Source organism: Mauremys reevesii, linkage group 3 (genome assembly GCF_016161935.1).
Source record: "Mauremys reevesii isolate NIE-2019 linkage group 3, ASM1616193v1, whole genome shotgun sequence".
NCBI lineage: Eukaryota > Metazoa > Chordata > Testudines > Geoemydidae > Mauremys > Mauremys reevesii.
Genome location: NC_052625.1, coordinates 55359221 through 55387145, shown reverse-complemented (window position 1 = coordinate 55387145; position 27925 = coordinate 55359221). Strand labels below are relative to the sequence as shown.

The 27925-nt window shown below is 47.0% G+C and overlaps 1 protein-coding gene across 4 annotated transcripts in view; it reads right to left on the bottom strand.

Moving 5' to 3' along the window:
* Positions 1-5051: 5051 nt before the first annotated feature.
* STUM (stum, mechanosensory transduction mediator homolog) overlaps positions 5052-27925 on the bottom strand; it is a 78948-nt gene continuing 56074 nt past the window's right edge. Inside the window, exons 2-5 of one of the 4 annotated variants that reach the window (XR_005596533.1) lie at positions 25048-25227; positions 9226-9234; positions 5472-5658; positions 5052-5197 (exon numbers count right to left, since the gene is read on the bottom strand). Coding sequence is in view for 3 of the 4 variants with exons in the window: in XM_039531649.1 (XP_039387583.1) it covers positions 5618-5658; positions 9226-9234; positions 25048-25227 (230 nt within the window). In the remaining variant the exon portion in view is untranslated. Of the gene's footprint in view, positions 5822-9225; positions 9235-25047; positions 25228-27925 lie in introns of all 4 variants that reach the window. The other 3 variants (XM_039531651.1, XM_039531649.1, XM_039531652.1) reach the window with 3 other exon arrangements.

Below are 27925 nucleotides of genomic sequence, written 5' to 3'. Positions count from 1 at the left end.
GTAGGTGAGGACTAGTGTCAACCAGTAGGTTGACACTACACACCTATATCAGTATAACTGCATTGTTCAGGGGTGTGAAAAATCCACACTCCTGAGTGAAATAGTTACACTTCTCTACCCCCCTTTCCCCTCCCTCCCTCCCCCCAAGTGTATACAGCGCTATGTCAATGGGAGAGCTTCTCCTGCCGACATAGCTACCACCTCTCGGGGAGGTGGATTAACTACCTCAGCATAGCAATGTCTTCGTTGAAGTATTACAGTGGTGCAGCTGCAGCGCTGTATGTGAAGACAAGCCCTAAATTCACACTGCTACACTTGTCTTGCAGAGTGTTTTGAAGCTTAATTCTTTAATATGTGTAGAGTTCTGTGCGACTGAAGAAGCTAAGATGTGCAAGGGACTATTATAATATTGATCAGTGAATAACGAGCCGCCATGCAGTAATGTATTCTAGTTGGTATAAATTACCAGAAAGACTGAAATTCTGAGGAGAATTCCTGTGGGTAATTCCTGTAGTAATTGTAATCCTGATGCTTTTATCACTTGGCTTTAATGCAGGTGATTCACATGATACTTTGGTAACATTTCCAGTGTAATTTGCCAATGATTAACTGGGCCTTGATTTTTAACATGCTGCTGTTGTGGAACTTTCTAAGGGGCAAAGTGAAGTAACCGTCACTCTGCCTCTGAGTGTTGCATAATGACAATAGCAGTTTTATTTGTTCATCACTCCTAGCAGCGTGTTAAGGAGAAGCAAAAACTGGCACCTATCACTCAAACAAACCCACTTTGCTGCTGTCTGTATTGTGTGATTTAAAAAAAAAAAACAACCACCTCTCCAGGGTTTGTGTTTTGTTTTTTAAATCTACCTTCCTCCAGAATTTTAAGGGCAAAACTTTCCAGAGCTGAGAGGCGAATTCTAGCTATGCACTGCAGCCACATTTTAATAAAGGATATTTATTTATCTTTAATAAAGGGTATAAAATGCTAGGTGTTTAGCTTAGCAGTGTGGTCCAATGCATAGGGCATCAGGCCAAGGCCATGGGCTTGCTGTATAATCTTGGTCAAGTCATTTGACTTCCCCGTGCCTCAGTTTCTCATTGTTAAATTGGAGATGATGCCTACATTCATTCAGTGCTCTGAGATCTACGGGCAAATAGTGTAATTGCTAGCATTCAGCCAGGCCACATGGAGGGCTAGCTGAGGCAGCTCTGCTATGGCAAGAAAAGCTAATCTGATTGATCTTCGGCCAATGCAGTGCTGTTTGATCATATCCTGAGTGGTCTGTCCCCAGTACTCCTCCTTTTTCTGAATTTGTGCTGGTTGTGCTTGAAGAACCAGATGAAACCGGCTTGTACACCCTCCCAAATTAATCAAATGCTGCATCCCCCTTCCCCATGTGATGTAGGCACATTTTCAGCTGAACATCTACATTTTCACAGGTAAACCCTGCATTGGTGTGAGCGTGTTGGCTGGTTAGAGATCTTCCTAGCTTGGTACTTACACATCAGGTAATGTCTGTGTGTGCCTAAAATATATCAGCCCAGCAAAAATTGGGCCTAATAAATATATAATTACATAAAATCCATTGTTTATATTAAGGATTTGTCTCCTGGTAGATAGTCTCCTTGCAATCTCCATGTCTGATATCAAGGCAGTTGAGATCAGCTAACGTACTTGAGCTAACAGCCCCCAGGTTTAAATGGAAGAGACTTAGATCATTTCAGTGAAGGTTCCTGGACTCTTGAACTCACTCTCCTTCCTTTCCGTGCCTGACAGATCCTCAACCTATTGCCCATCAGGGTAGTTTGTTGATTGAAATGCTGATCTATTTTCCCATGCCTGGTCTCTGAGTATGTCTACACTGTGTTTTAAAGCCCACTACAGGAAGTCTCAGAGCCCAGATCTAGGCGAGGTATTGCTAGTAGAGATAGAAAAGTGTTCTCACCATTACACAAGGCACTGGTGAGGCCTCATCTGGAATACTGTGTGTAATCCGGGGCTCCCATATTTAAGAAAGATGAATTCAGACTGGAACAGGCACAGAGAAAGGCTCCTCTCTGGAATGGAGAACCTGCCTTATAAGAGAAGACTTAAGGAGCTTGGCTTGTTTAGCCTAACAAAACAAAGGCTGAGGGGAGATATAAGTGCTTTGTATAAATACACCAGAGGGATAAATACCAGGGAAAGAGAGCAGTTATTTAAGTTAAGGGCCAATGCTGGTACAAGAACAAATAGATATAAACTGGCTATCAATAAATTTAGGCTTGAAATTAAGCAAAGGTTACTAACCATCAAAGGAGTGAAGTGCTGAAACAGCCTTCCAAGAGGAGCATTGGGGACAACGAAACTTAACTTGTTTCAAGACTGGGCTTCATATGTTTAGAGAGGGGGTGGTATGAGGAGGTTACCTACAATGGCATATGGCCCATCTGTGAACGCTAGCAGCAAATATCTCCAGTGGCTGGAAATGGGACACAAGGTGGGGAGGGTTCTGAGTTACTAGAGAGAATTCTTTCCGAGGTGACTGGCTGGTGGGTCAAACTGATTGCTATATTTGGAGTTGTGAAGGAATCAGGGAGGGGGGTCACCTTCCCCTGCAGCATGGGTCACTTGCTGGTTTGAATGACAGTAAATGGGGCATTCTCTGTAACTTGAAGTCTTTAAATCAAGATTTGAGGAGTTCAGTGACTCAGCCAGAGGTTATGGGCTTATTGCAGGAGTGGATGGGTAGGGGTTCTGTGAACTGTGATGTGCAGGTCAGACTAGATGATCATCATGCTTCCTTCTGGCCTTAAAGTCTATGACTTGGGCTCATGCTGTGGCACTAAGAACAGCAGTGTAGATATTGCAGCTCAGGTTGGGAGGGAGATGGGCTTCAGATCTTAAGCTCAAGCCTGAGCCTGAATGTCTACACAGCTGTTTTTAGCGCTGTAGTGTGAACATGAGTGTGTAGACCCAGGCTCTCAGACTCACTGCTGTGGGTTTTAGAATGCAGTGTAGACCTGCCCTGAGAGAGTGGACTGAAGGAGAGTTGGATCAGCTCGGTGAGATAGGAAGGTTTTGATGTAGATGATGGGTAAGCCTGAATTATTTTGATTGGTACTAAAAAAATAATAATCTGTCTCCAGCTTCTGTTGAAGTCAATGGGAGTAGGACCTTAAATCAGGGGCAGGCAACCTATGGCACGGGTGCCGAAGGCGGCACACAAGCTGATTTTCAGTGGCACTCACACTGCCCTGGTCCTGGCCACTGGGCTGGGGGGCTCTGCATTTTATTTAATTTTAAATGAAGCCTCTTAAACATTTTAAAAACATTATTTACTTTACATACAACAATAGTTTAGTTATATATTATAGACTTATAGAAAGAGACCTTCTAAAAATGTTAAAATCTATTACTGGCACACAAAACCTTAAGTTAGAGTGAATAAATGAAGACTCAGCACACCACTTCTGAAAGGTTGCCGACCCCTGCCTGAAATTATGCCTGCCCCATGACCATGGGAGAAGTGCTTTTTTCTGAGTAGGGAGAAGTGCAGCGAGTAGATGAGTGTCTCCCCTTCTGACAGCTTTCTGATGGATGCACTGAGGAGCTGTCTTGTTATTTCTGAAATCCAGAAAAAGATGAATGAAATGCACTGGTGAAGCCCTGACAGGAGCAGGAGGATGTGAGGGTGATATGGGGGGAGGAAGGAAATCCTGGCTTCTCAGAAGAAAAATGAACACAGCCTTCAATGAAGACAAGCTGCCCAGTTACAGCTGGGAGAAGAACATTTGAGATTAGAGATGGTCTGAGCTACCTGCTTTGTAGTGACAATAGTGTTGAAATTAGGTTACTGTCCCTCCCATGCTACCTGTGGTAGTTATTTACATACAGGTCTACAAAATGCAGGCCTCATCTCAGTCTGGAGAGAGGGGCTGACCTGTGGTGTATCTAACCATGTAACTGTTATTTCTTGGTTTTCTGAGCACTACCACTTTAAATCTGAAAGGACTTGGCTCTCTGCAGAAGCCATTTTTGTGTTCAGTCCAGTGCAGACTTTTATAGAGGGGGGCCCACATCTGTCACTGGTGCTCCATCATAGAGACTTTACTTTTGTTCTTTGTTCTCTATAAAAGAGAATAAAGGTCATTCTAAGTGAACAGATCCGTTGGCTCTGAAAAATGACAGCATGATCCAAAAGCAAATAGGGAGTGGGAGATCTGGATAGAAAGCTACGTGGAGGTGGGATTTCATGCCCTAGCCCCTCTCCCACTGGTTCTCTTACCTATGAAACAAAGAGGGATGTGTATGAGAGAGAGAGAGTTACTGAGGAGTCTTGCACTTGGACGTGTCTCTGTTTTGATGCATCTCGATTAAGGCTATGGGAATTTTTAACTAGTTTGCTGAAAGGATAGTTCCCAAAGGGTGGCAATGGTAGTATGATTTTGTTCCTGAATGGCTCCTCTCATCATCTTCTCATAGAGGGAAAGTGACTGGCAAACACGGTTCTGTCCGTTGTTCGCAATGCCCTAAGGGGCTGATATTCAGAAGTGCTGAGCACCCACAGCAGCTCTGAACGTCAGGCCATCAGTCTTCACAAGAATTTCATTCTGGTGTGCTGGAAGGAGGGGCCTGGAGACTCAAGCCCTTTCTTGATGCTGCATCTATTTGAAGGTTAGCCAGTGGCAGTATGGCTCAACCCTGACCTGGAGGGACCACCACTCTAGGCTTGAAAGGGTAGTTAATTTTCCGTGCCCCAGTAAATCCTTGTGGCAAAGACTGCTAACATGCTGTCCAGTTAGTGCCATTTGTTGCAGTAGTCTTTGAAATATGGGCACTTGTCCACTGGGCAGAGGACCGAGACCACTATAGCATGCAACATGGGCAACAAAACACACACGGGTAAGTATATTAACTTCCACATTATGGTGCTATTTATCCACAGGTCTCTTTCATGGGCATTTTAGTCTCTGTAAATAGCAGTTTAAACTGTTAGCATTAGACAGCACAAAACCTCACCCCACCCACCCTCCGCAAAAAGCACACGTCACACCATGGCATCCCAGTTCTTTCTAAGAACCAGTTTGTTGCTGGCTCGTGGCAGGTCCAGTCTTTTCTCTTCTTTCAGCAGGTAGAAGCAGGTAGGGCATAGTCACAGCCTGGGTGACCAGTAAAGTATGATTTAGAGCAGCCACAAGCAAAACGTCAGAGCATCTGCAGCGACAGAGGTTCAGTGAGCATCATAAACACATACAGTAGGAGAGGCTGAGCTGAGCCCCTGTTATCACAAAACAGTCAAGAAAGGACTCTCAGGAAACAAGGTACCACTCAGCTTTGGCTTTTACATACTGGACATATATCTATAAATATCTCCTTCATCTTGATGTTCACAGCTGGGCTCCTTTAATGGTGAACTACAAGAAGGGCAAATGTCTCCAGCTGCTTCACACCCAGCGGCTGGAGAAAGCAGCATCCCCACTCTTCTCACCGTCGGCTGAAGTGCCATCTTCCACAGCAGCATCTCATTCTACCAGTGTTTTCCTCCCTCCTCGGGATTGGCCGCCCATCACGACGTGCTGGCTGTGCCAGTTCTAACCCACGTCGTGTTTGCCTCATCGCCGGTTCTAAAAGGGATCAGTGAAGGTCTCCATCTGCTGCTCTGCACCTCCGCTCCGCTGAACAGACGCACGTATTGGTTTAAAAAAACAAGAGAAAAGAAAAGTGAAAATGGAAAGGTCCTTCTGCCCACAGCTGCCAAACACAACCTCTCGCCACGTTCCTTGGAACACCCTTGTCCCAGCCATTACAGCTGCTGTGGAATCCCCTGTTCCTTGTAGCCTGTGGGGGTGGGTGGGAAGGGAACATGATTAAAATGTGGGTTTGTGGTTCGCAGCCTTGGTGAGCTGCAAACAAGCAATCAGCAATGGGTCACGTTTAACAGGACCCACCCCATTGGTCAGCTGAGAAGGGGGAGAGAGAGAATTTTCTCTGTCACTTCTTTCCCCCGTGCAAGGGCATGCGTTGTGGGGGACTTTGTTTTGAGGTCATCATTGTTGACTTAGCCCATTTTGGGGCAGATTGGTCATTGCCCTTTCTGATGCGCAGTTCTGACAGCAAATTGGGCCTGGGTTCTGGCTTTTGCAGCCACACGTGCATTGGGGCAGGCTGACAGGCATGGTTTGCAGGACACAGATCCGGCCCATTCAGAGTGCCTCTTAGGGCATTGTGCAAAGTACACTGGGGAGCAGTGGCTGCAGCTCCTTCCCCTCGGGCTGGCCTCAGAGTGCTAAGGGGGCAGACAGGGTGAGGGGAACTGTCAATGCCCCCATCCTGCCCTGCCAGGCTCCCCTTTGGGATGGGTTTTATTATCTTTCAGATCTCCCCTTAAAACTCACCTCTGATGTGATGCCTACAAACACTTGACAGCAAACTGGGCAAGTGGCATGCTGGGACTGCAGCTTATTTTTCTGACTGTAACCATCTCACTGTTCCCCCGTCTGTTTCTTGTATCCTCCTCTTGCCTCATCATAAACATAGAGCATGCGCTCTTGGGGGGAGGGGCTGTCTTTTGTAGCTGTGTGTACAGCACCTAGCGCAGTGGGGTCCTGATGGGGGCCTGTAGGAGCTAGCACAGCACAGTAATAACAGGATGTCTTTGCTGCCCTGGCCTTGCCCACGTGCCATTGCACTCAGGGAGCGCAAATGTTAACATTCTGGCTGCCTGCTGCATGCCCCACCCCTCACAACATGCCCTGGTAACAGCAGCCACACTGGCCTACAGGCAGGGGTGGCTCTAGTAATTTCGCCGCCCCAAGCAGGGTGGCGTGCCGCGCGGGGAGCTCTGGCGGTCAGTACCCAGCTTTAGACACTCCAAGAGCTGGGACCCAATCCCCTATTCTTTCCTGCTTCTCGTCTTCTCTCCCATCTTTCTCCTGGGAACACAAGAACTGCCCTCCCAGATGGTGCCGTGGGTTCCTGTGTCTCATTCCTCTGGGAACACAGAATTTGCCCTCCTGGATGATGCCATTGACACGTGCTCATGAACTTGGACCTTTGTAGCTGTTTTTCCACACCTGGTGGTTGAGTTGGGGGTCTATTTGGGGCACAGCTGCAGTTAGAACTCCATTCCCGGTGACTCTCCACCTGTTTGTCATGATGGCATGTGACCCTGACGGCATTAGTTCGTTTAACTTTATCCAGGTGATCACAAAGTCTTTACCAGAATTACCACCTGACTTTTCCCAGTAGAGCCAATGGTTATTATAATGGCATCAATGTGAAGCTCATCTATTTAAGAAAATAATTGTCCTTATCTGTGTTGCCAGTAACAAGGGAAATGTTTAAAATGAAATAATTAAAAATGCAGTTTCCTTTTCACCCCTCCCGCCCTGCTTGGACAGTGAAACTAGACTGGTCAATATCACTTCTTGAATTTCAAGCAATTTTCAAATGCCCAACATGGCAGGGGAATATTTAAATCCGGAAACAGCTTTCCACTCTTTCATTTTCTTTACATCACTGTTTGTAAAACCCTTTGAATACAAATGCTGAATGAAAACTACTGGAAAGTGTCCCAATCTGTATCTTTGAGGAACTTTTATGACAAGTAATAGCCAGAGATAGAGATTTAAAAAACTAAACCCAAGATAGGAACATCCCTGCACATCAGAAAACCCAAGCAGCAAGAAGAAAAAAAGGGAAAAAAAATGCCACGATCGCAATATGCAGCTCTACCGCCGCCGCTTCAGTCTTCGGTGGCAATTTGGCGGCTGGTCCTTCGCTTCGAGAGGGAGTGAGGGACCCACTGCAAATTGCTGCAAAATACCTGGACGTGCCACCGCTCACCGCTGGCCGCCCCAAGCAGCTGCTTGCTGGGCTGGTGCCTGGAGCCGGCCCTGCTCTTACTATTTCTATGTCAATTTTCAGTTTTGTTCTATGTGTTGTAGAACATTCTGCTTTTCCAAAAAGCACTTTCAAAGTAAATAAGGAAGGTTTCCTCTGCATTTCTTAACTAGAACATGGGAATTAGGTTTGAAGGCAAGATTAAATGACAAAAAATCCTAAAAATGAAGGGCCTGAATTTGCACAGAAATTGCATTGATTTAACTTAAAGCGGTTTAAAAACCAATTTAGTTAGACTAGTACAAACTCCTGTGTGGATACTCTTGATTATATCAATTTAGCTTACACTTCTAAATTTACAGGTGTAAGGTAAACCAATATAAGGCCTGGTCTACCCTTAAAAGCTTTAATAGTATAATAGTTTTGGTTAGGGGTGTTAATAGCTTTAATAGTATAATTATTTGGTTACAGCGGTGATTTTTTTTAAGGAAATAGTTATACCGATAAAAACCCAGATTTGCATTCTGGAGACTATAGTGGTATAGCTATGCTGCCATAGCCCAGTAGTGTACACACAGCCAGAGGTTTTTCTGTCAGTGCAGGAACATCACCTCCCTGAATGCAGTGAGCTAGGTTAATAAAACCTCTCTTCTTTTTTTCACACCTCTGCCTGACATAGCTGTGCCAATATACAAGTTTTCAGCATTGACCTAGTGTGGATGCAGTTATACCTATATAAAGGTGTCTTATATTGATATAGCTCTGGGGTCGGTAACCTTTGGCACGTGGTTTGCTAGGGTAAGCCCCCTAGCGGGCCGGGCTGGTTTGTTTACCTGCTGCGTCCACAGGTTCGGCCGATCGCGGCTCCCACTGGCCGCAGTCCACTGCTCCTGGCCAATGGGGGCCGCGGGGCCTTCCCATACAGAACTAGCAATCCTATTATAAAGCACCTTTATACCAATATAACTGCATCCACACTAGGAGGATTGTACCCTTCACCATACCAGTATAGTTAAAGTGGTACAAGGTTCTAGTGTCAAGAGCTTTTAGGATTAAATTGAGTCACACACAAAATTGCACCGGTTTAACTAAATCAGTTTAACACCACACTTTAAGTAAACGGAGACAGCTTTGTGTATAGACTGGGCCTATGAAAAAATGCACAGGGACAAACTCGCTCTTGGCTGTGCCTGTAGAGATCTCCTACTCAGGTGACTGGGAGCTGTCTGCACACACGTGCAAGATCAGATTTTGGCTGAAAATGAGTAAAATGTGCTGAACTGAATCCTAAGGTCTCTAACTGGGGCAAACATTCATTGACTTCAGTGGAAATTTGCTGGAGAGGTAAAACAGGATTTTAGCCACTGGAAGATAAGAGAAGAATTAGAAGAAAAACTTACCTTGTGAAACTTTGAAGATGAACAAACGGAGACAAAGGAAGCATAAAAGAAAGAGAGAAGGGAAAAATATAGCAATACAGGTAACATCCGAAGCATATGAAGAACTAGAAAAGAATAAGTAAATTGAGGCTACGTAGTAAACAGAGAACAGCTCCACTACAATTAAACATTCACACACAGGCTTTCTATATTAATATCCTTCAATTTCAAGAAGCTGATTTCATTTTGTGACAGGAAATCCCTACTTGCTTTTACGTAACTGGACCTAGGCCAATAACAAACTTTGACACTTCATGATCAAAATGATTATCTGACAAAACCTACATTAGCAATGTAGCCATTTCATGTGTGTTGGAGAAGGGGAACTGTTGAGATTGGGGTATATAGGAAGCAGGACATTATCACACAGGAAGAGGTGTATTCTATTTGTTAGAGTAGGGGACTGGAAAACAAAACTCCTGGGTTCTTTCGCTAGTTTTGCTACTGATTTGATCTGTGCCCATGGATAAGTCACATCAGCCACTCTGTGTCTCAGTTTCCCTGTTTATGAAATGGGGATAATGCCTACCTTTCCATCAAGTGTTGCAATGGTTGGTTATAATTAATGTTTGTAAAATGCTTTGCGATTTTTATCCTATTACAAAGTATATCAGTATTGGGTCTGAAAGTGCAGAAAAGGCTACTTTTACGTACTTTTCTCTGGCAGAGGTGAAGTGAAGCTTTAGGGGGTTAAAAAAAAGTAAATAGAGGTGAGCAATCACTGTCTTTTCAAAATGTCTTTCATCTCAGGAAGGCTTTCTCAGTCAGATAATTGGTTCTGGCTTTGCTTTTATTGTGTGTTTTAGCAACACTTGGCAGCTGCAGCATGAAGAAAAGAATGCTGGAAATGCCTTTCTAAAGTCCCCTACAATCTAAAAGTACAGTAGCCATGTTATCATTCTGTGCTGCTAGCAGGTTCTGAGCACTGCAGTTAGCAAATGAGTGACAAGTGGACGGCATGATTACAGGTCATTTCTTATTACCAGTTGGTAATGAAGACTTGACAGCCAGCATCATGACACCTGTAAACCTTCTGAGATGTGACTGTGAGAGTCTGCTGTAGGCCATGAAAACCAAGTGTTCCTTGAACCCAGGGTAATTATGGCTGCAGTTATTTGTGGGCACAGACACACACATTGTAAGTAGAAAACAAGAGGCTGAGCTAGGGACTCTTTAAAAACCATACCCCACTTTTTGTCTATCTCAGCTGGCTTATTTAAAGGGGAAAAGGTGTGAATTGACTCTTTATCTCTGATCTAATTTAAGTGGCTTTTATGGGCAGAGTCTCTGGTACATCAGGATATTATTTTTAATGTGAATTCAGTGCTGTTGAGAGGCGCTAGATTGACAACCCTGCGGGCCAAAGGCTCAGACAGGTAAAGCACCATCAGCAGGAGGGCAACCTTCTCCAGAAAATGCTTCATCTGTGATCTGAACAGACAACTCTGGCAGTGCTTGGGGAGCTTATTATCCAGGATCTGTCATTTTCTGTTGAGACCACTTACGTGGAGAGCCTTTCTGCTGCAGACACTTGTCCACTAGGACTTGGGCTGAGACCTAACCCCAGTTCATTTCACATACAATGACGGTCAGATGGTAAAACAGTCTCAAGTAGGGTTCAACCTAGAGGTGAAAGGCTCCCCCCACAGACCATTACCAATCCCCTGAGCCAGGCGGTCCCTTACTTCTACTATCCTCACTACCTAGATATGGTATTGATTATTTTGTAGATTGCTTTCAACAATTAGTGTAATTTTTTTACAACGAGGCACTGCTAAAGCAAATGGGTGAGCTTCTAAAAAGGGCAATTTTGTTCAAACTATCTGACACTCATTTGGCTAACATTTGGGATGGTGGGAAACATACCCCAAGGACTGATTTATGTGGGAGTGGAGGGGGAACTCGCACAAAAAACATCTGTCTGATTGGCCAGGTAACTAAAAATTAGCTCCCTTTCACTGTAGATCTTTGCAGCCTCCACATGGATGCGATCTAAGATTCACAGACTTTAGTCTCTAAACACTGCTCAGCAGCTAGCAGATGGGGAGGGGCTGGGTGGTGATCAGAAAGTCAGGAAGCTTTAGAGCACCAGGGGGCTGCCGAGGGAGAGTTAGCAGTCACGCTCTGGGATTAGAGATTAGGGAGGCTAAGGGGGAGAGCAAGTCCTGAGATCCTTGCCTAAGTGCAAGAGGCTGGCAAATGGCCACAGGTGACACAGTAGAGGCATTGGAGAGGAGCTGGCTCTGGTGGGAAGCCCTGACAAAAGGGCAGGAACTGGACTTTCATGGAGAGGGATGCATCTAGTTGAGAGGGATGTACGGTCAAGCCCAAGGAGGGAGGAAGTGGGTTTTTGTTTATACTTTTATGTTGGGACTTTGTTAGGGGATTCTGGGGGACGGGGGGCACCTGAGAGTCCCACACATGAAACAAGGTTGAATTTAGAGAAGTTGAGGGGGAGAAGGCCTGAGAAAGGCTGAGTAGAAAGAAGCCCCGGGAAACAGCAACAAGGAGTAGGACAGAGCGGCCCTTGGCAGCTGGTTATAGGGTCCCTGGGCTGATGCCTGGTGCAGAGGGAGGGCCTAGGTTCCCCAGCCAGCAGAGAAGGTGGCGTGAAACTCCTGAGAAGGGGCTAAGGACCAAAGAAGAGCTCTGCGAGGATGTAATGACCAAAAGGGCTTCAGTTGGGGCCAAAGACCTTTGGGTGAGGATGTTTGGATCCTTTATTTGCTGGACATTCTGTTACCCTTGAAGGCGTGAACTAAATTGTGCCCTGGCCAGAGGGCTGAATTACAGGAAGAGAGGTCACTGCAGTGCCAGAGTGATTGGCAGCAGGGAGCACTAGATCGGGAGAGAGCTACTCTGCCACATCTGGCCACAAGGAGGCACTCTGGTGACGAGTTCCCCCACCTGTACTGCCAGCAAGCTCTTTTTGCTTTCAAATGAAACAGGAGGCTGTTTCAAAAGCCATATATGGTTGGTTAGAGATGATACCTGTTTGGTAGCTAATGAGGCCAGCTGGCAATTCCCATACAAAATGTTAGCATCTTCCAGGCTCTTACAGCAAGAGACTTTGCAAAGTGACCTTAACCTAAGCTTCTCTCTCTAGGAGTTTACAAACAGGATTTATAGTTTCACCCACACCCTCGGGGTTCTTGAGGAATCTTTGCAGGTATCTAAAATGAGATGCTGGTGTCTCTTCTCTAAGTACAAAACTCTCATATGAGAAAGGCAGCTGCTCTTCTGGCTCCTTCCCAGGGTCAGCTGTAAGCATAAACTGCCTAATCCGTCCCTCGACTGAGACTGGGACGGCTGTAGTCAATAACTCACCAGACCACTTTCTAGTAATTGAGTTTAGCAGAGCTGTAGTGGCGTCCAGAGCTGGAATCTGAGAGTCACTGATCAGGACTGAGGTACATTGGCTATACGGTGGCTCAGAAGTAAATCTGGGTGAATAACTGATTTTTCAGTGCATTGGCCATTCAGAAACATTGGGGAAAAAAATGTGGTTGGAGTCAAACCAAATCTAAAAATTCCAAAGAGTTTTGATGAGTCCCAAAAGTCTATTTTGGGTTGAACACAATGTGGTGTTTGATTCAAAATGTTTTGTTTCTGGGCATCTTTAAAGGGGCAAATTCACAAAATGGCCAGAGGAAGTAGGGCTGTCACTGCCCTCCTTATAATGTTTTGCGCAGTGGTGCGGTTAGGACACTCAAATAGGATGTGCGAGATCCAAGTTGGAATCCCCTCTCTGGTGCAGCTCTCCCTGGGCAGGTGAGTACCCTAACCAGCAGCCTATAGGCTAGTCTGTGATGGGCCTCCCTCAGTCTCTCCTGTTGAAGCTGTCCTGCTTGGTCTAAAATATGGGAGCAGAATTTGAGACAGAGAGAGAATGACTCTATAGTCTGAGCACTCACCGATGACAGGGGGTGGGAAGAAGACCCAAATTGAAGTCCCTGTCCTCACGCCAATCAAGGTCGGCTCCAGCGTTTTTGCCACCCCAAGTGGCAAACAAACAAACAAACAAAATTTTAAAAAAGCCGCGATCGGCAGCACTTCGGCAGCAGCTCTACAGCCGCCGCTTCATTCTTCAGTGGCAATTTGGCAGCAGGTCCTTCTCTCTGAGAGGGACCGAGGGACCTGTTGCTGAATTGGTGCCGAAGACACAGATGTGCCGCCCCTTTCCGTTGGCTGCCCCAAGCACCTGCTTGCTGCGCTGGTGTCTGGAGCCAGCCCTGACTCCAATGAATATTTATACAGAGTGGAACAGCTACAGTGGGAGAGATTGAGAAGGCCTCACCTTAGAATAGTCTATAGGCAGGGGGTTCGGGAGCTCCCCTGGGATGGGGAGACCTGTGTTTAAGTCCTTGCTCTGAACCTGGGCTTCCCACATCATGGGTGATGGCTTAAACCACCTGGCTACAAGATGGGCACTACCTCCTCCTCTAGCCATTTTGTAAGCGTAGCCTGAAAAAAAATGTATGACCAAAACTATCTGGCAAATTAATGTAGAACTTGTGAAATGGGGGCAGGTCAGCCAAAGCTGCGGTTTTTTGACCAATAAACTATTTGTTCTGAAAAAATGTGCCCAGCTCTACTCAGGCCCAGAGCGGCAGGGAGGGTCACAGTTCAGGATACAACCACAAGTACAAAGCTACCATTAGGCGGCCAAAGCCTTTTTCAGCACACAGTGCCCCACACCTGCATCTAGCCAGTAAGACTGGCACTAGTCCCTCACTAAATACACACAAAAACCAAAAGCAAAATGGTGGCCCAAAACAAGGACCTAGGACTCTCCCTCTTCCTGGCCCTTTTTTTCATTGCTGGCCCCATTACCCTTAGATATAATGCACTTTCTGATGCCTTTGCCCCCTCCCCCCAAAAACCCACCATGATCCATATAATGGCACATCTTATGCCAGCTCAGTGGTGGAGAGGGCCATTCTTATGAAATGATGCCAAGTCAGAAGCTAACCCAAACTCCAGCTGCCAGATTGTCACTAGTTGTTGTCACGTGTATTTCCTTGGAGAATAAAATGTGCTTTTGACATCTCTCACCCTCCCTGCGCAGAACAAACAGAGCAGCACTCACTAGATCCTGCTGTTATGTTCCGGCACCTCTTGGCCTGAACTTAATCACCTGCCTCCTTCTGCTTGGCAGATGTGTGTTGCTCTTGGAGATGGTATCTGCCAGCTTTCAAATTCATCAGAGGGAACTACACTGGCAACAGGAGCCACTTGTGACAGATACTTCCCAGCTGCACCTTCCTTCCTAGCAACCAGGCTGGAAAATTACTCAGAGCCTCTTGAGACCCAGCCTTTCTGCCTGCTGCCCAGATGATTGGCATTGCATTATCCACTCACCAGTGGGACTTGGGGCTCATCTTCACTACGGGGTTATAGCTCTACAGATGCAGTGGTGCAGCTATGCCGCAGTCACCCCGCAGTGCAGATGCGTCCTACAGCAATGGAAGGGTTTTTTACATCGCTACAGGAACTCCACCTCCCTGAACAGCAGTAACTAGGTTGACAGAGGCATTCTTCCATCGACTGAGCTGTGTCTACCCCAGGGATTAGGCTGGCATAGCTACAGTAAATGAGAGAAGCATAGTTGGGCCTTGCCTAGATCCTAGACTATGGGAAAAGGTGCTTTTTTGATGAAGTTGGTTCAACTGAGCTAGTTTAACTTGATTGAAAACTCCACTTAGCACCAGTATTAGACATAGTTTAACACCTTTAGCTTGATTTTTAGCAGGTCAAGTTATAGCCTAGGTTGAAGCTAAGGAGACAATACAAGGTTAGCTAACTGGATGTTCTAATTTGTTTTCTTTGGGCTATGGTTACACTACAAACTTTGGTCAACACAAGTCAAATCAGCATGCAGCTGCCAAAGTTTGTATATCACTCGGGCATGTGCATAATTTGCTTCTTGCGTCACCACAGTGCCAACTCACCAGGAGTGCTTGCGTCAAGGCAAAGTGCAGTGCATCACTGGTAGGTAACCCAGTGTGCCATGCACTACCATCTGGTGCAATACCTTTTGGGAAGTTTTCACAGTAGAAATGACTCAGCCATGGATCTCTGGGAGGTAGAGTTCAAATTCCCAGCATTCGACTTCCTTCATCCCATAATGCCATACATATCCCATCATTTTTGTGCCTTTTTAAAAAAAATCCTGCAAACCCATCCAGCAGTTTTTGGAGTCCGCCATCTCGGATGGCGCCTGCAGAGCTCTGCACTATTCTCATGAACACTGCAAGTACAGGATGCGTGATTCTCCTGTATTTGCAGCCCTACAGTAAGTACACAGCAGCAGAGGACATGATTTCTTCTAGGGACATAGTAAAAAACAATAAAAGGTTGTTGGTGGCATTAATGGAGCAGCTGCTGATGGTGGAACACCACTTCTGGGCCCGAGAAATGAGCACTGACTGGGGGGAATGCACTGTAATGCAGGTTTGGGACGACGAGCAGTGGCTGCAGAACTTTCAGACATGAAAGGCCACTTTTCTAGATCTGGGCTGAGCTTGGCCTAGCCCTCCAGAGCAGGGACACTACAATGAGAGCTGCCCTGACGTTGAAGAAGCAAGTGGCCATCGAACTCCAGAATCTTGCAGTGTCAGTGAGAAATCATTTTCATTTTGAAGCTGGAAAATCCACTGTGGCGGCCGTCATCATGATTAATGTAGGACCATTAATCATATCCAACTATGCAGGACCATGACTCTCAGCAATGAGCAGGACATAATGGATGGATTTGCTGCAGTGGGATTCCTGAACTGTTGCTGGGCAGTAGACGGCACACATACCCCTATTTTGGCACCAGCCCACCTGGCCACAGAGTTCAACAGAAAGGGCTACTTTTCTATGGTTATGCAAGCATTGGTGGATCACCAGAGATGCTTCTCCACAAGCAATGTGGGCTGGTCAGAGAAGGTGCATGATGCTCACATCTTTAAGAAAACTGGGCTATTCAGAAAGCTCCAACCATGGTCATTCTTTCCTGACTGGTGGATTACCACTGACAATATTGAAATGCCTATAGTGATTCTGGGGAACCCACCCTGCCCCTGGCTCATGAAGTTGTACAAAAGCCACTTGACAGCACAAAGGAAAGATTCAACTCCCCGTTCAGCAAGTGCACAATGACAGTTGAATGTGCTTTTGGTAGCCTGCAGTGTTTACTCACTTAGACAGGAGCTCAGTGAGAACGACAGCCCAATGGTTATAGCGGCCTGTTGTGTCTTGCGTAATATCTGTGAGGCAAAGAGGGACAAGCTGCCGCTAGGGTGGAGGGTGAGCAGCTGCCTGTGGCCCTTTGAGCAGCCAGAGGCCATTACAAGAACCCAGCAGGGAGCTATGCAGTTGAGGGAAGCTTTGAAAGAGCATTTTAACAGTCAGCCACAGTAGTGTTCTCTGCTGGCATGTCCTTTGGGTGCCGCTAAGATTTGCTGTGCATTTATAAAGAGGACTCTGTGTTTTCCTGACGCTCTGAATTACGTGGTACTTGCTGTACATTTACAAGTATCGTTCCCTTTGAGTGTTGCTGTGTATTCTGCAGTATGTGTTGTCAATGAATAAAGATAATTTTATTCTCCAAAAATGGGGCTGGAGACGAGGGGTTTGCGGTGCAGTAAGGTACTTAGGTCTGGGGCAGAGGGTTGGGGTCTGGGGGGGGTGAGGGCGTCAGCTGGGAGTGCAGGCTCTGGGGTGGGGCTGGGGATGAGGGGTTTGGGGTGCAGGCTGCCCCGGGGCTGTGGTGGGGAGAGAGGACTCCTCCCAGCCCTCTCTCACCGCAGCAGCCCGGGGCTGGGAGAGAGGCACCTCTCCCCAGCCAGGGCAGCTCCAGGGCTTGGGCTGGGGGAGAGGTGCCTTTCCCTGGCCGCAGCAGCTCCAGGGCTGGGGCTGTGGGAGAGGCGCCTCTCCCCCCTTCATGCCTGCACGTCCCTTGATAGCCTGCTGCGCGGCCATGTGACTGCACAGCTTAGAGGGAACGTAGCCTCCCAGGAATCCTCAGTGTTCTGCTGGGTGGGGTCTCCGCCAAGTCTGACATGCCGCTCGTTGTAAAAGCGGTAGATAGAATCATAGAATTCAAGATCAGAAGGGACCATTATGATCATCTAGTCTGACCTCCTGCAAGATGCAGGCCACATAAGCCGATCCACCCACTCCTTAGCAAGTGAACCCTGCCCCATGCCCTCCAGGGCCATAGCCAATCTTCCCTGGAGGAAAATTCCTTCCCGACCCCAAATATGGCGGTCAGCTGAACCCGAGCATGCGGGCAAGACTCTCAGCCAAACCTCTGGAAAAGGTTACATCATACCAGGCACATAATTGACCTATTGACTAAGCCCGTTATCCTATCATACCATCCTCCATAAACTTATCTAGCTTAATCTTAAAGTCGTGGAGGTCCTTACTGTTTCTAGACTGTTCCAGTATTGCACTCCCCTGATGGTTAGGAACCTTCGTCTAATTTCAAGCCTGAATTTCCTGACTGACAGTTTATATCCGTTCGTCCTCGTGTCCACATTAGCACTGAGCTGAAATAATTCTTCTCCTTCCCTGGTATTTATCCCTCTGATATATTTAAAGAGTGCAATCATATCTCCTCTCATCCTTCTTTTGGTTAAGGAAAACAAACCGAGCTCCTCAAGTCTCCTTTCATACGAAAGGCCTTCCATTCCTCGGATCATTCTAGTGGCCCTTCTTTGTACCTGTTCTAGTTTGAATTCATCCTTCTTAAACATGGGAGACCAAAACTGCACACAATACTCCAAATGAGGTCTCACCAACGCCTTATATAACGGGACTAGCACCTCCTTATCCCTACTAGAAATACCTCGCCTAATGCAACCCAAGACCGCATTAGCTTTTTAACCACATCACATTGCCTACTCATAGTCATCTTGCGATCAACCAGGACTCCTAGGTCCTTCTCCTCCTCCGTTACTTCCAACTGGTGCGTCCCAGCTTATAACTAAAGTTCTTGTTAGACATCCCTAAATGCATAACCTTACACTTCTCACTATTGAATTTCATCCTGTTACTAATACTCCAGTTTACAAGGTCATCCAAATCTCCCTGGAGAATATCCCGATCCTCTTCCGAATTGACAATACCCCCCAACTTGGTGTCATCCGCAAACTTTATCAGCCCACTCCTACTCTTGGTTCCCAGGTCAGCAATAAATAGATTGAATAAAATCGGACCCAAAACCGAGCCTTGAGGAACTCCACTGGTAACCCCCCTCCAACCGGACAGTTCCCCTTCAATACTACCCTCTGCAGTCTCCCCTTTAACCAGCTCCTTATCCACCTCTGGATTTTCACTGATCTCCATCTTTTCCAATTTAACCAGTAATTCTTCATGCGGTACCGTATCAAACGCCTTACTGAAATCCAGATATATGAGATCCACCGCATTTCCCTTGTCTAAAAATCTGTTACTCTCTCAAAGAAGGAGATCAAGTTGGTTTGGCACGATCTACCTTTTAAATCCATGCTGTAATCTATCCCAGTTGCCAGCGGCCTCATGCTCCGGAACCATTCTCTCTTTTAAGATTTTTCCATGACTTTGCATACTACAGATGTTAGACTAACAGGCCTATAATTCCCGGGTCACTTTTTTCCCCTTCTTGAATATAGGAACTACATTAGCTAATCTCCAGTCAGTCGGTACAATCCCGAATTTAGGATTTATTAAAGATTATCGCTAACGGGCTAGCAATATCCCTCGCCAATTCCCTTAATATTCTAGGATGAAGATTATCCGGGCCCCCCGATTTACTTCCGTTAAGCTGTTCCAGGTTGGCTTCTACCTCAGCTACCGTAATGTCTACCCCCATATCTTCATTCCCATCGGTCCCTCTATCACTCTTCCTTAGCCCTTCATTAGCCTCATTAAAGACAGAGGCACAGTATTCGTTCAGATATTGTGCCATTCCAAGATTATCCTAATCTCCACTCCATTTAAAGTTTTAAGCGGTCCACTTCTTCTTTCTTGGTTTTCTTCCTATTTATATGGCTAAAAACCGTTTGCTATTGGTTTTAATCCCTTCGCTAGATCCATCTCCACTCGTCGCTTTGCCTTTCTCACAGCTTCCCTGCACCCTCTGACCTCAATAAGGTAGGTTTCCTTGCTGATCCCTCCCATTTTCCACTCGCTTTCTGCTTTTTCTTAATGACCCTCTAAGACGCTTGCTCATCCAGCTCGGTCTAAAACTGCTACCTACGAGCCGTTTCCCCCTTCTCGGGATACATGCCTCTGACAACTCCTGCAACTTCAACTTGAAGTAACTCCAGGCGTCATCTGCCCTTAGATCCCTAAATATGTTAGCCCAGTCCACTTCCCTAACTAGTCGCCTTAATTTAGTAAAATTAGCCCTTTTGAAATCATACACCCTAGTCTCAGATGCACTATTGATTATCCTCCCATTTATTTGAATTAGCTCATGATCACTCGAGCCAAGGTTGTCCCCTACAACAATGTCCTCAACAAGGTCCTCGTTACTCACCAAAATCAAATCTAAAATGGCATCCCGGTTCAGCAACCACTTGATGAAGGAATTCATTAGCTATCACGTCTAGGAAAAGCTGAGCCCTATTATTATTACTAGCATTTGTTTCCCAATCTATATCCGGGAAGTTAAAGTCTCCCATGATCAAGCAGTTCCTATTAGTGTTTACCTCCTTAAAAACATTAAAGAGCTCCTATCCATCTCTAAGCTAGATCCGGCGGTCTATAGCACACCCCAATCACTATCCTGGATGAGGCTCTGGTAGTTTTCTTCCCCAATGTGACCATTGCCCAAACAGACTCCGTATTGTCCATTGCAGCGCTAGTTATCTCATTACATTTTACCTCATTATTGATATACAGTGCTACTCCCCCACCTTTACCTTTGCATCGGTCTTTCCTAAACAGCACATACCCTTCCATACCTGTACTCCAGTCATGGCTACCGTTCCACCATGTTTCTGTTATTCCTACGATATCCGGTTTCAATTCCCGGACCAGGAGCTCCAGTTCCTCCATTTTGTTACCTAAGCTTCTCGCATTGGTGAACAAACATCCTAATTTTTCCCGTTGGGCTCCTCTCACTCTTTTAACCAACTCGGTATGGACACAGTACTTCCAGTATGACTTGTAGATCTAGAATCTGTCCCCCCACTCTTCCTTACACTTAACTGCCCCCCTCTGGCTATATCTGTTATCTTGCTGTCCTCACTCCCAATGTGAAAATTTGGCGTGGAGAGCACCAGGACCTCTCCTGACCGTCTCCCCCCAGTGTCTAGTTTAAAGCTCTTTTAATCAGATGAGCCAGCCTCCCTCCTAGAAGTCTACTTCCTTCCCTACTTAGGTGGAGCCCATCCCTTGAGAACAGTTGTCTGTCCCCAAAAGCCTCCCAGTGCCCATACATCCCAAAGCCCTCCTTGTAACACCACTCCCTCAGCCAACTATTAACCATCACGATCCTCTCACCCCTTTGGCGCCCTTCCCTAGGGACAGGTAGAATCCCACTGAAGATCACCTGAGCCTCAATTTCCTTGAGCGTCTTACCCAACCTGGCATAGTCTCCTTTGATCCTCTCTAGCGAGAATCTAGCCGTGTCATTCGTTCCCACATGAAGGATGATCAAAGGGTTCTTACCCGCTCCTCTTAGGATCCTTTTCAACCTCAGGTCCACATCCCGTATTTTAGCACCCGGTAGACAGCACACCCTTCTGTTCTCCGGATCGGCCCTGGTCACAGGCCTGTCCAACCTTCGCAGTATGGAATCCCCAATCACGTAGACCTGCCTTCGCCTGGGGACAGCACGGTCCTCTAACCTATCCCCTGTTCCCCCTGGTCGCATGCTCCTTCCATTCCTATCATCCCTTGTGGTTCCCCTTAAGCCATCCTGTATCTCCCCTGGGCCCAAACTTGGTGCTACTTCCATCGACTCCTCCCCTTTATCTATGGGACTGGCTGCTCGCCTCTTTTTCTTTGGCCTCTCACTGATCAATGGGGCACTACCAGATCTATTGTTGACCTTCCTGGCCTTGTGGTATGCCTGGCCAAGTTCCTTTGCTTGCACACAGCACTGCTGCTGATCCCTGTCATACCCCTTTTCCTGCATCCCCTGTTCATAGATATCCATGTTCCTACCTGGTCCATAGCTGTGCTTGCACAGACTCTTCTCCCCACAGACCCAGGAGATCCAACACCTCCTGTCTGCTCCTGGCAAGAGCAAGTTTAGCGCATGGAGCCAGCACGATCAGTTGGGGAGTTGCACACAAGGGTGAACTACTTGGTGTGCTCACGAAGGTGGGCGATGTAGAAAAGGCATTTCAAAAACATTCACAGGACTTTAAAGGGGGATGCTTCCAGTCTCTGTGGCCCCTAGGCAGCGGAGGTTACAATGGTGACCAGAGTGGTCAGTGCTGCAGGGCACGGGGCATTATGGAAGAGCTGCTGGAAGACTATTCAGGTTGGCACAGGCCATACAGTGTCTGTACTTGCACCGCACTGACCTCAGTAACCTGACCATGGCTCCATGCTGTTCAGGGAGGTGGTTTGACTGCGTCGCTGTAAAGTGACACTTAGATTGGCCGGACACAAATTTCAGTGTAGACGCATGCACTTATGTCGACCTAACTTTGTAGTGTAGACCAGGCCTTTTAGAGATGCATTTGTCTCTTTCTTCCCTAAGACTGAGGTCTTTCTTGGCCCTGGTCTACATTACGAGTTTAGGTCAAATTTAGCAGCGTTAGATCTATTTAACCCTGCACCTGTCCACATGACGAAGCCATTCTTGTTGACTTAAAGGGCTCTTAAAATCGATTTCTGTACTCCTCCCCAAGGAGGGAATTAGCGTTGAAATAGACCCGACTTGGTCGAATTTGGGGTAGTGTGGACGCAATTCGACAGTATTGGCCTCCGGGAGCTATCCCAGAGTGCTCCATTGTGACCGCTCTGTACAGCACTCTCAATCCAGATGCACTGGCCAGGTAGACAGGAAAAGCCCCACGAACTTTTGAATTTCATTTCCTGTTTGGCCAGTGTGGTGACCATGGAGTCCCAGAACACCAAAGAGCTCCAGCATGGACCGAACGGGAGGTACTGCATCTGATCACTGTATGGAGAGATGAATCCGTGCTATCCAAACTCCATTCCAAAAGACAAAATGCCAGAATATTTGAAAAAATCTCCAAGGACATGAAGGACAGAGGTTATAACAGGGACCCTCAGCAGTGCCGTGTGAAACTTAAGGAGCTCAGGCAAGCCTACCAAAGAACTGGAGAGGCAAACGGCTGCCCCGGATCAGAGCCCCAGACATGCTGCTTCTATGATTAGCTGCATGCTATTCTAGGCAGGCCCCCTACAACTACCCCACCCCGTGCTTCACTCCTCCTCAACCCTTCCTGGTCTACCTTGTCAGTTATCCCCCATTTGTGTGACGAATTAATAAAGAATGCATGAATTTGAAACAACAATGACTTTATTGCCTCTGCAAGCGGAGATGAAAGTGGGGAGGGGAGGGCTGTTGGCTTACAGGGAAGTAGAGTGAACCAAGGGGGCAGGTTTTCATCAAGGAGAAACAAACAGAACTTTCACACCGTAGCCTGGCTAGTCATGAAACTGGTTTTCAAATCTTCTCTGATGTGCAGCGTGCCCTGCTGTGCTCTTCTAACCACCCTGGTGTCTGGCAGCGCGTAATCATCAGCCAGTTGATTTGCCTCAACCTCCCACCCCGCCATAAACATCTCCCCCTTACTCTCACAGATATTGTGGAGCACACAGCAAGCAGTAATAATGATGGGAATATTGGTTTCGCTGAGGTCTAACTGAGTCAGTAAACTGCACCAGCAAGCTTTTAAATGTCCAAAGGCACATTCTACCACCATTCTGCACTTTCTCAGCCTATAATTGAACTGCTCCTTACTACTGTCCAGGCTTCATGAGCCATGGGAGCAAGGGGTAGGCTAGGGTAGGTGTGACCGCACGGTGCTGCCGACTGGGAGAGCAGCCTGAGGCAGAAGTCTCCAGCTGGCATGATATTCCAGACAGGACTGAATCTCCATTAGACAAAACTTAAAGAAAAGAATGACCTGGAGTCATTCCCATTTTTGTCCAGGTGCCCCCGACCGACCTTACCAAGGTCAGCCAGGAGCACCCACAGGACGACGATGACAGCTGGCAGTCATATTGCACCATCTGCAAGGCAAGGCAAGGCAAGGCAAGGGGACGCTGCTGTGTAACATGGAAGTACCACGTCTGCAGCAGCACCCAGGAGACGTACGGTGACAGTGATCTGAGTGGGCTCCGTGCTTGCCATAGTATGTCGTCTGCATGGATAACCCAGGAAAAAAGGCAAGAAATGATTTTTTGCCGTTGCTTTCATGGAGGGAGGAAGGGAGGAATGGGGGCCTGATGACATGTACCCAGAACCACCCACAAAAATGTTTTTGCCCCATCAGGCATTGGGAGCTCAACCCAGAATTCCAGTGTGCAGCGGAGCCTGAGGGAACTGTGGGAGAGCTACCACAGTGCAACGCTCTGAAAGTCTACACTAGCCTTGGTACTGCGGACGCACTCCGATGACTTAATGCACTTAGTGGGGACACACACAATCGACTATATCAAATTGATTTCTAAAAGATTGACTTCTATTAAATTGACCTAATTTCACAGTGTAGACATACCCTTAGTGTTTCAAGGTCTCGAAAGGGGACTTTTACATTAGAGAAAACTTTAAGATGCATTGATAACCCCGTTTGCCTACAAATTGAATGAGATCCTAAGAAACCTTTGGATAAATGGGATTTATGAGGAAGTGGGGAGCCAGCCACTCAAGAGTGAGGAGATTCAGGGCATCTGAGGCTTTGTCTACACTATGAGCACAGTTGAGCCATGCAGAGTACAACCCTGTGATGGGTACGTACTCCACATGGCTCAGCAGTGCCTCCACTGCCACTACCCATGCTACCGCAGCTACACTGCTGTTTATACTCACGCTAGCTTCATGACAGCTAATTTTATGTGTACATGAGCAGGAGACTCAGACCCGTAGTGTATAGTGTAGATGTAGTCTAAAAGTACACCACCAGAGAGTCTAACTAAATTTGGGTTCACCTCAGTTAGCTGGAGTATGGTTAAATGGCAGGATGCCGTGGGACTGCTGAGGGCAAGAGTGCTTATTCGAACACCGATTGATGCAACATCAGGAAATGGGGCCCTGTAAAGCAGGGGTCGGGTTGAACCAGAAGGGGGCAATATTCTGTGCCAGCACTTCTCTGGTGGCCCCATTGATTTCTACAGCTTTCATTCTAAAATGGAAAAGCACATTCCTGGTCTTAATGGTTGTGAGGGGGAAAAACCTTTCCAGTGTGAATCAACACCATGCTGTCCACTTGAGTCTGCAGAGCGACTGTGGAACAATCACTTTGGGAAGTGGTGGCTACTCCTGTTGAGTGCAACACTGTTCACGCTGAAGCATAACAATGCCAATTGAAAGATGAATTTTGTTAAGCATCTTACAGAAACATTCAGCTACTTCTGGGGCTGGGAGCAGAGCTTGATATCATGGGAATAAATCAGGCAAATGCCACCAGTAGCCTCCCCATAGTGCTGGGGCAGATCCTCTCTTTATGTCTCTTTTCCCTCTGTTTCAGTGTGAATGTCCCCATTTAATGAAAGCTGCCTGGTACTGTTTCCACTTTCCTCATTTCCAGGGCTGGGTCCCAGGATGCTAGCTGAGCCCTAACAACGTGGGGATGGAGACAATGAGTGCACTGTACTTACTAGCAAGAATGACCATGTCCATCCCCCAAAATATACTCATGATCCAGCCAACCATCACGATAGCCGTCAGAATCTGAATCAGCGCCGCAGCGATGTTCAGCCAGAAGACACAGCACATGTGCCTGTCGGGGAGGTCAGTCCGGGCTCCGCACAGCACAGTGAAGGCAGACACGAATGTCCCTGTGGAAACAGCAACAGTAAAGACTCAGTGGAGAGCCTGACATAGAAACAGCAGGAGCCGGGATGTTAGTGCCTCCCCAAAAAACAGCGAAGCTCCTTCCAGACCCCCACACAAAACTCTTGTTTTAGATCAGGTGTTCACAGCATCCCTCTTTTTATTGCTGCCGCTATAGAAATGCTCAAAGCATAAAACTGTTCACAAAACGCATCACAGTATTTGCCCAGACATCTCAAGAGGTGCTGATTCCTTCTGAGAAACAAAGGCTCAATCAAACTGAGGCTGCACCTTGATTTTAGAGATCAGCCAGCTCTCTAGGGGACACAGTCCAGCTGCTGGGAATACCCTGGGCTTGGGGCATCCAGAGTACAGCCTGCACTGGATTGTCAGGAAACCGGCTGCCACAGCCCTCTTCATCTGATTGGTGTTTGGCAAGGCAGGCAGCCTCCTCTCACTGTGCCCTGGCCTCACTTCCCCAGTATCTGCCCCAGAAAAACTATATACAGCATCACCTCAAGGCTTCAGCTAGGCAAGGCCGTGCTGCATTTAGTGGCCAGACAACATAGTGATGAGTGCCACAGAAGTGCATGGAATAATCATCCTTTAATAATAACTTAGCAATAACCAAGTGCCACGGAATTTAAAACTCCAACCTCTCTTTTATGGCAGTATTGCACATTGTAGGGACACATTGCTGCATGTTTTAATAAGCAAGACTGCCTCTCTATTTAGGGCTTGGTGGGCTGAGATCTCCTCACCCCTCAACACACAGACTAGCAAAGTTATGAATTTAAGCTTCCAGGCTTGTCTTTTGAATGTGTCTTTTGAACATGTCATGCAGGATGAGGATGAGGACTGAGAGGTCAGATGTAGAGTGATCACTTTGTGATAAGTGTTCCCCCATAGGTGATAGGGTGTTTTTTGTCTTTTATCATTTTCCTGTGCAAGTTCATTTGAGAGCATAGTGATTCTCTCGTTTCACCCCGAGAATTGCTATTGGAGCATTAAGAGCATTGGATGCGGTACACTAGATGACCTCCTGAGGTCCCTTACAACCCTGATATTCTATGATTCTATGATAGACATGTGTAGGACTCATGGCTCTTGAAAGGTGTGTTGTGGGAGGTGTTGATCATTGTAGCAGTGGAGAGCTGTCTGCAGGTTTTGCATCTATTGTTCTGGCAGGGTCTGGTGCTGCTTTGAGTTGGTGGGTCCTGGTCTGTGGGGAGCTTGCTTTTGATGATGAACTTGGAGAGGGTGGTGGGTTGTTTGAAGGCCAGAATAAGAGATTTGGGAAAGATTTCTTTCAGATGGAATCCCCATAAACTATGGGCTGCAGTTGTTTGATGATACCCCGTATGGGTTCCACTGTGGGGTGGCAGATAACAGCTAGGGGTGTGCAGTCAGAGGAGGTTGTATTTCTGTATTGATGCAGGTTCTCTCGGGGTATTGGGTTGGCCCGTTCACCATGCAGCTTTGTGCTTTCCTGGGTTGGCATCACATCCCTTGGTTCAAACCAGCCAAATTTATGAAACTTGCAAACTCTTAAAATTGCTTAATAATGCAATACAGATGTAGAGTTTCATGGATTTATGGAAGTTAGAGCTGGAAAAGACCCACTAGGTCATATCATCCATCTCCCTGCTAATACAAAGGGGTTCCCTACAATACATTTTCTAGTGTTTTGTCTAATGTTAAATGTCTGCAAGAATGAAGCTTCCACAACTTCTTATAGAAGACTAGTCTACGATCTGACAGATCCCACTGTTAGGAAGGTTTTTATTGACTTTTCCATATTGAATGAGACCATCGGTTAATCAAGTCCAGTATCCTGCTTCTGTTGGTAGCCAATCCCAATTGCTTCAGAGAAAGACTAACCTCCCCTATAATTTGCCTGACTAATTGTGCAACATTCTTGACAGGTGGGAAAAAATACCTTCCTGACCCCATAATTAATGAGTTGCTGGCCTGAAGACTCAACTACTTATCATAGTGTGTATATCAACACATGCTGTCATGATGGAATTGTCTACCAGGGCCGGCTCCAGGCACCTGCATTCCAAGCTGGTGCTTGGGGCGGCAATCTGAAAGGGGCGGCAATCCCTGGTGTTTTGCCCCCAAGCAGCTCGCCGAATTGCTGCCGCGGAGGGCGGGGGCAGTCCGTGTGCCCTTAGGGTGGCAGGCTTGTTTCCGCGGTGGCGGCAATTCGGCGGCAGCTTCTATGTTTAGCTGTCCACTGCGGCTTCAGCTAAACATAGAAGCTGCTGCTGAATTGCCGCCGCCGCGGAAACACACCTGCCGCCGTAAGGGCACAGGGACTGCCCCTGCCGTCCGCGGCGGCAATACGGTGCGCTGCTTGGGGCGGCGAAAACTGTAGAGCCGGCCCTGTTGTCTACAGTGCTTTCTTGAATCCAAATGTTGTTGTGTACTGTATCTCACACAAGACACACCTCAAAATACCAACAACAGAAAGACAAAGAGTAAAGAATAGACAAGGGGTGACAGAAATGACCCCCTCCTAAACCTATTTCTTTGATGAATGTTTGGCCATAAAGGGTGCAATTAGACACCCACGGCTGGCCTTTGCCAGCTGACTCTGGCTCCCGAGGCTTGGGCTAAGGGGCTGTTTAATTGTGGTCTCAGGCTGCAGGGACCCTCCCACCTCACAGGATGCTAGAGCCCGGGCTCCAGCAGGAGTCT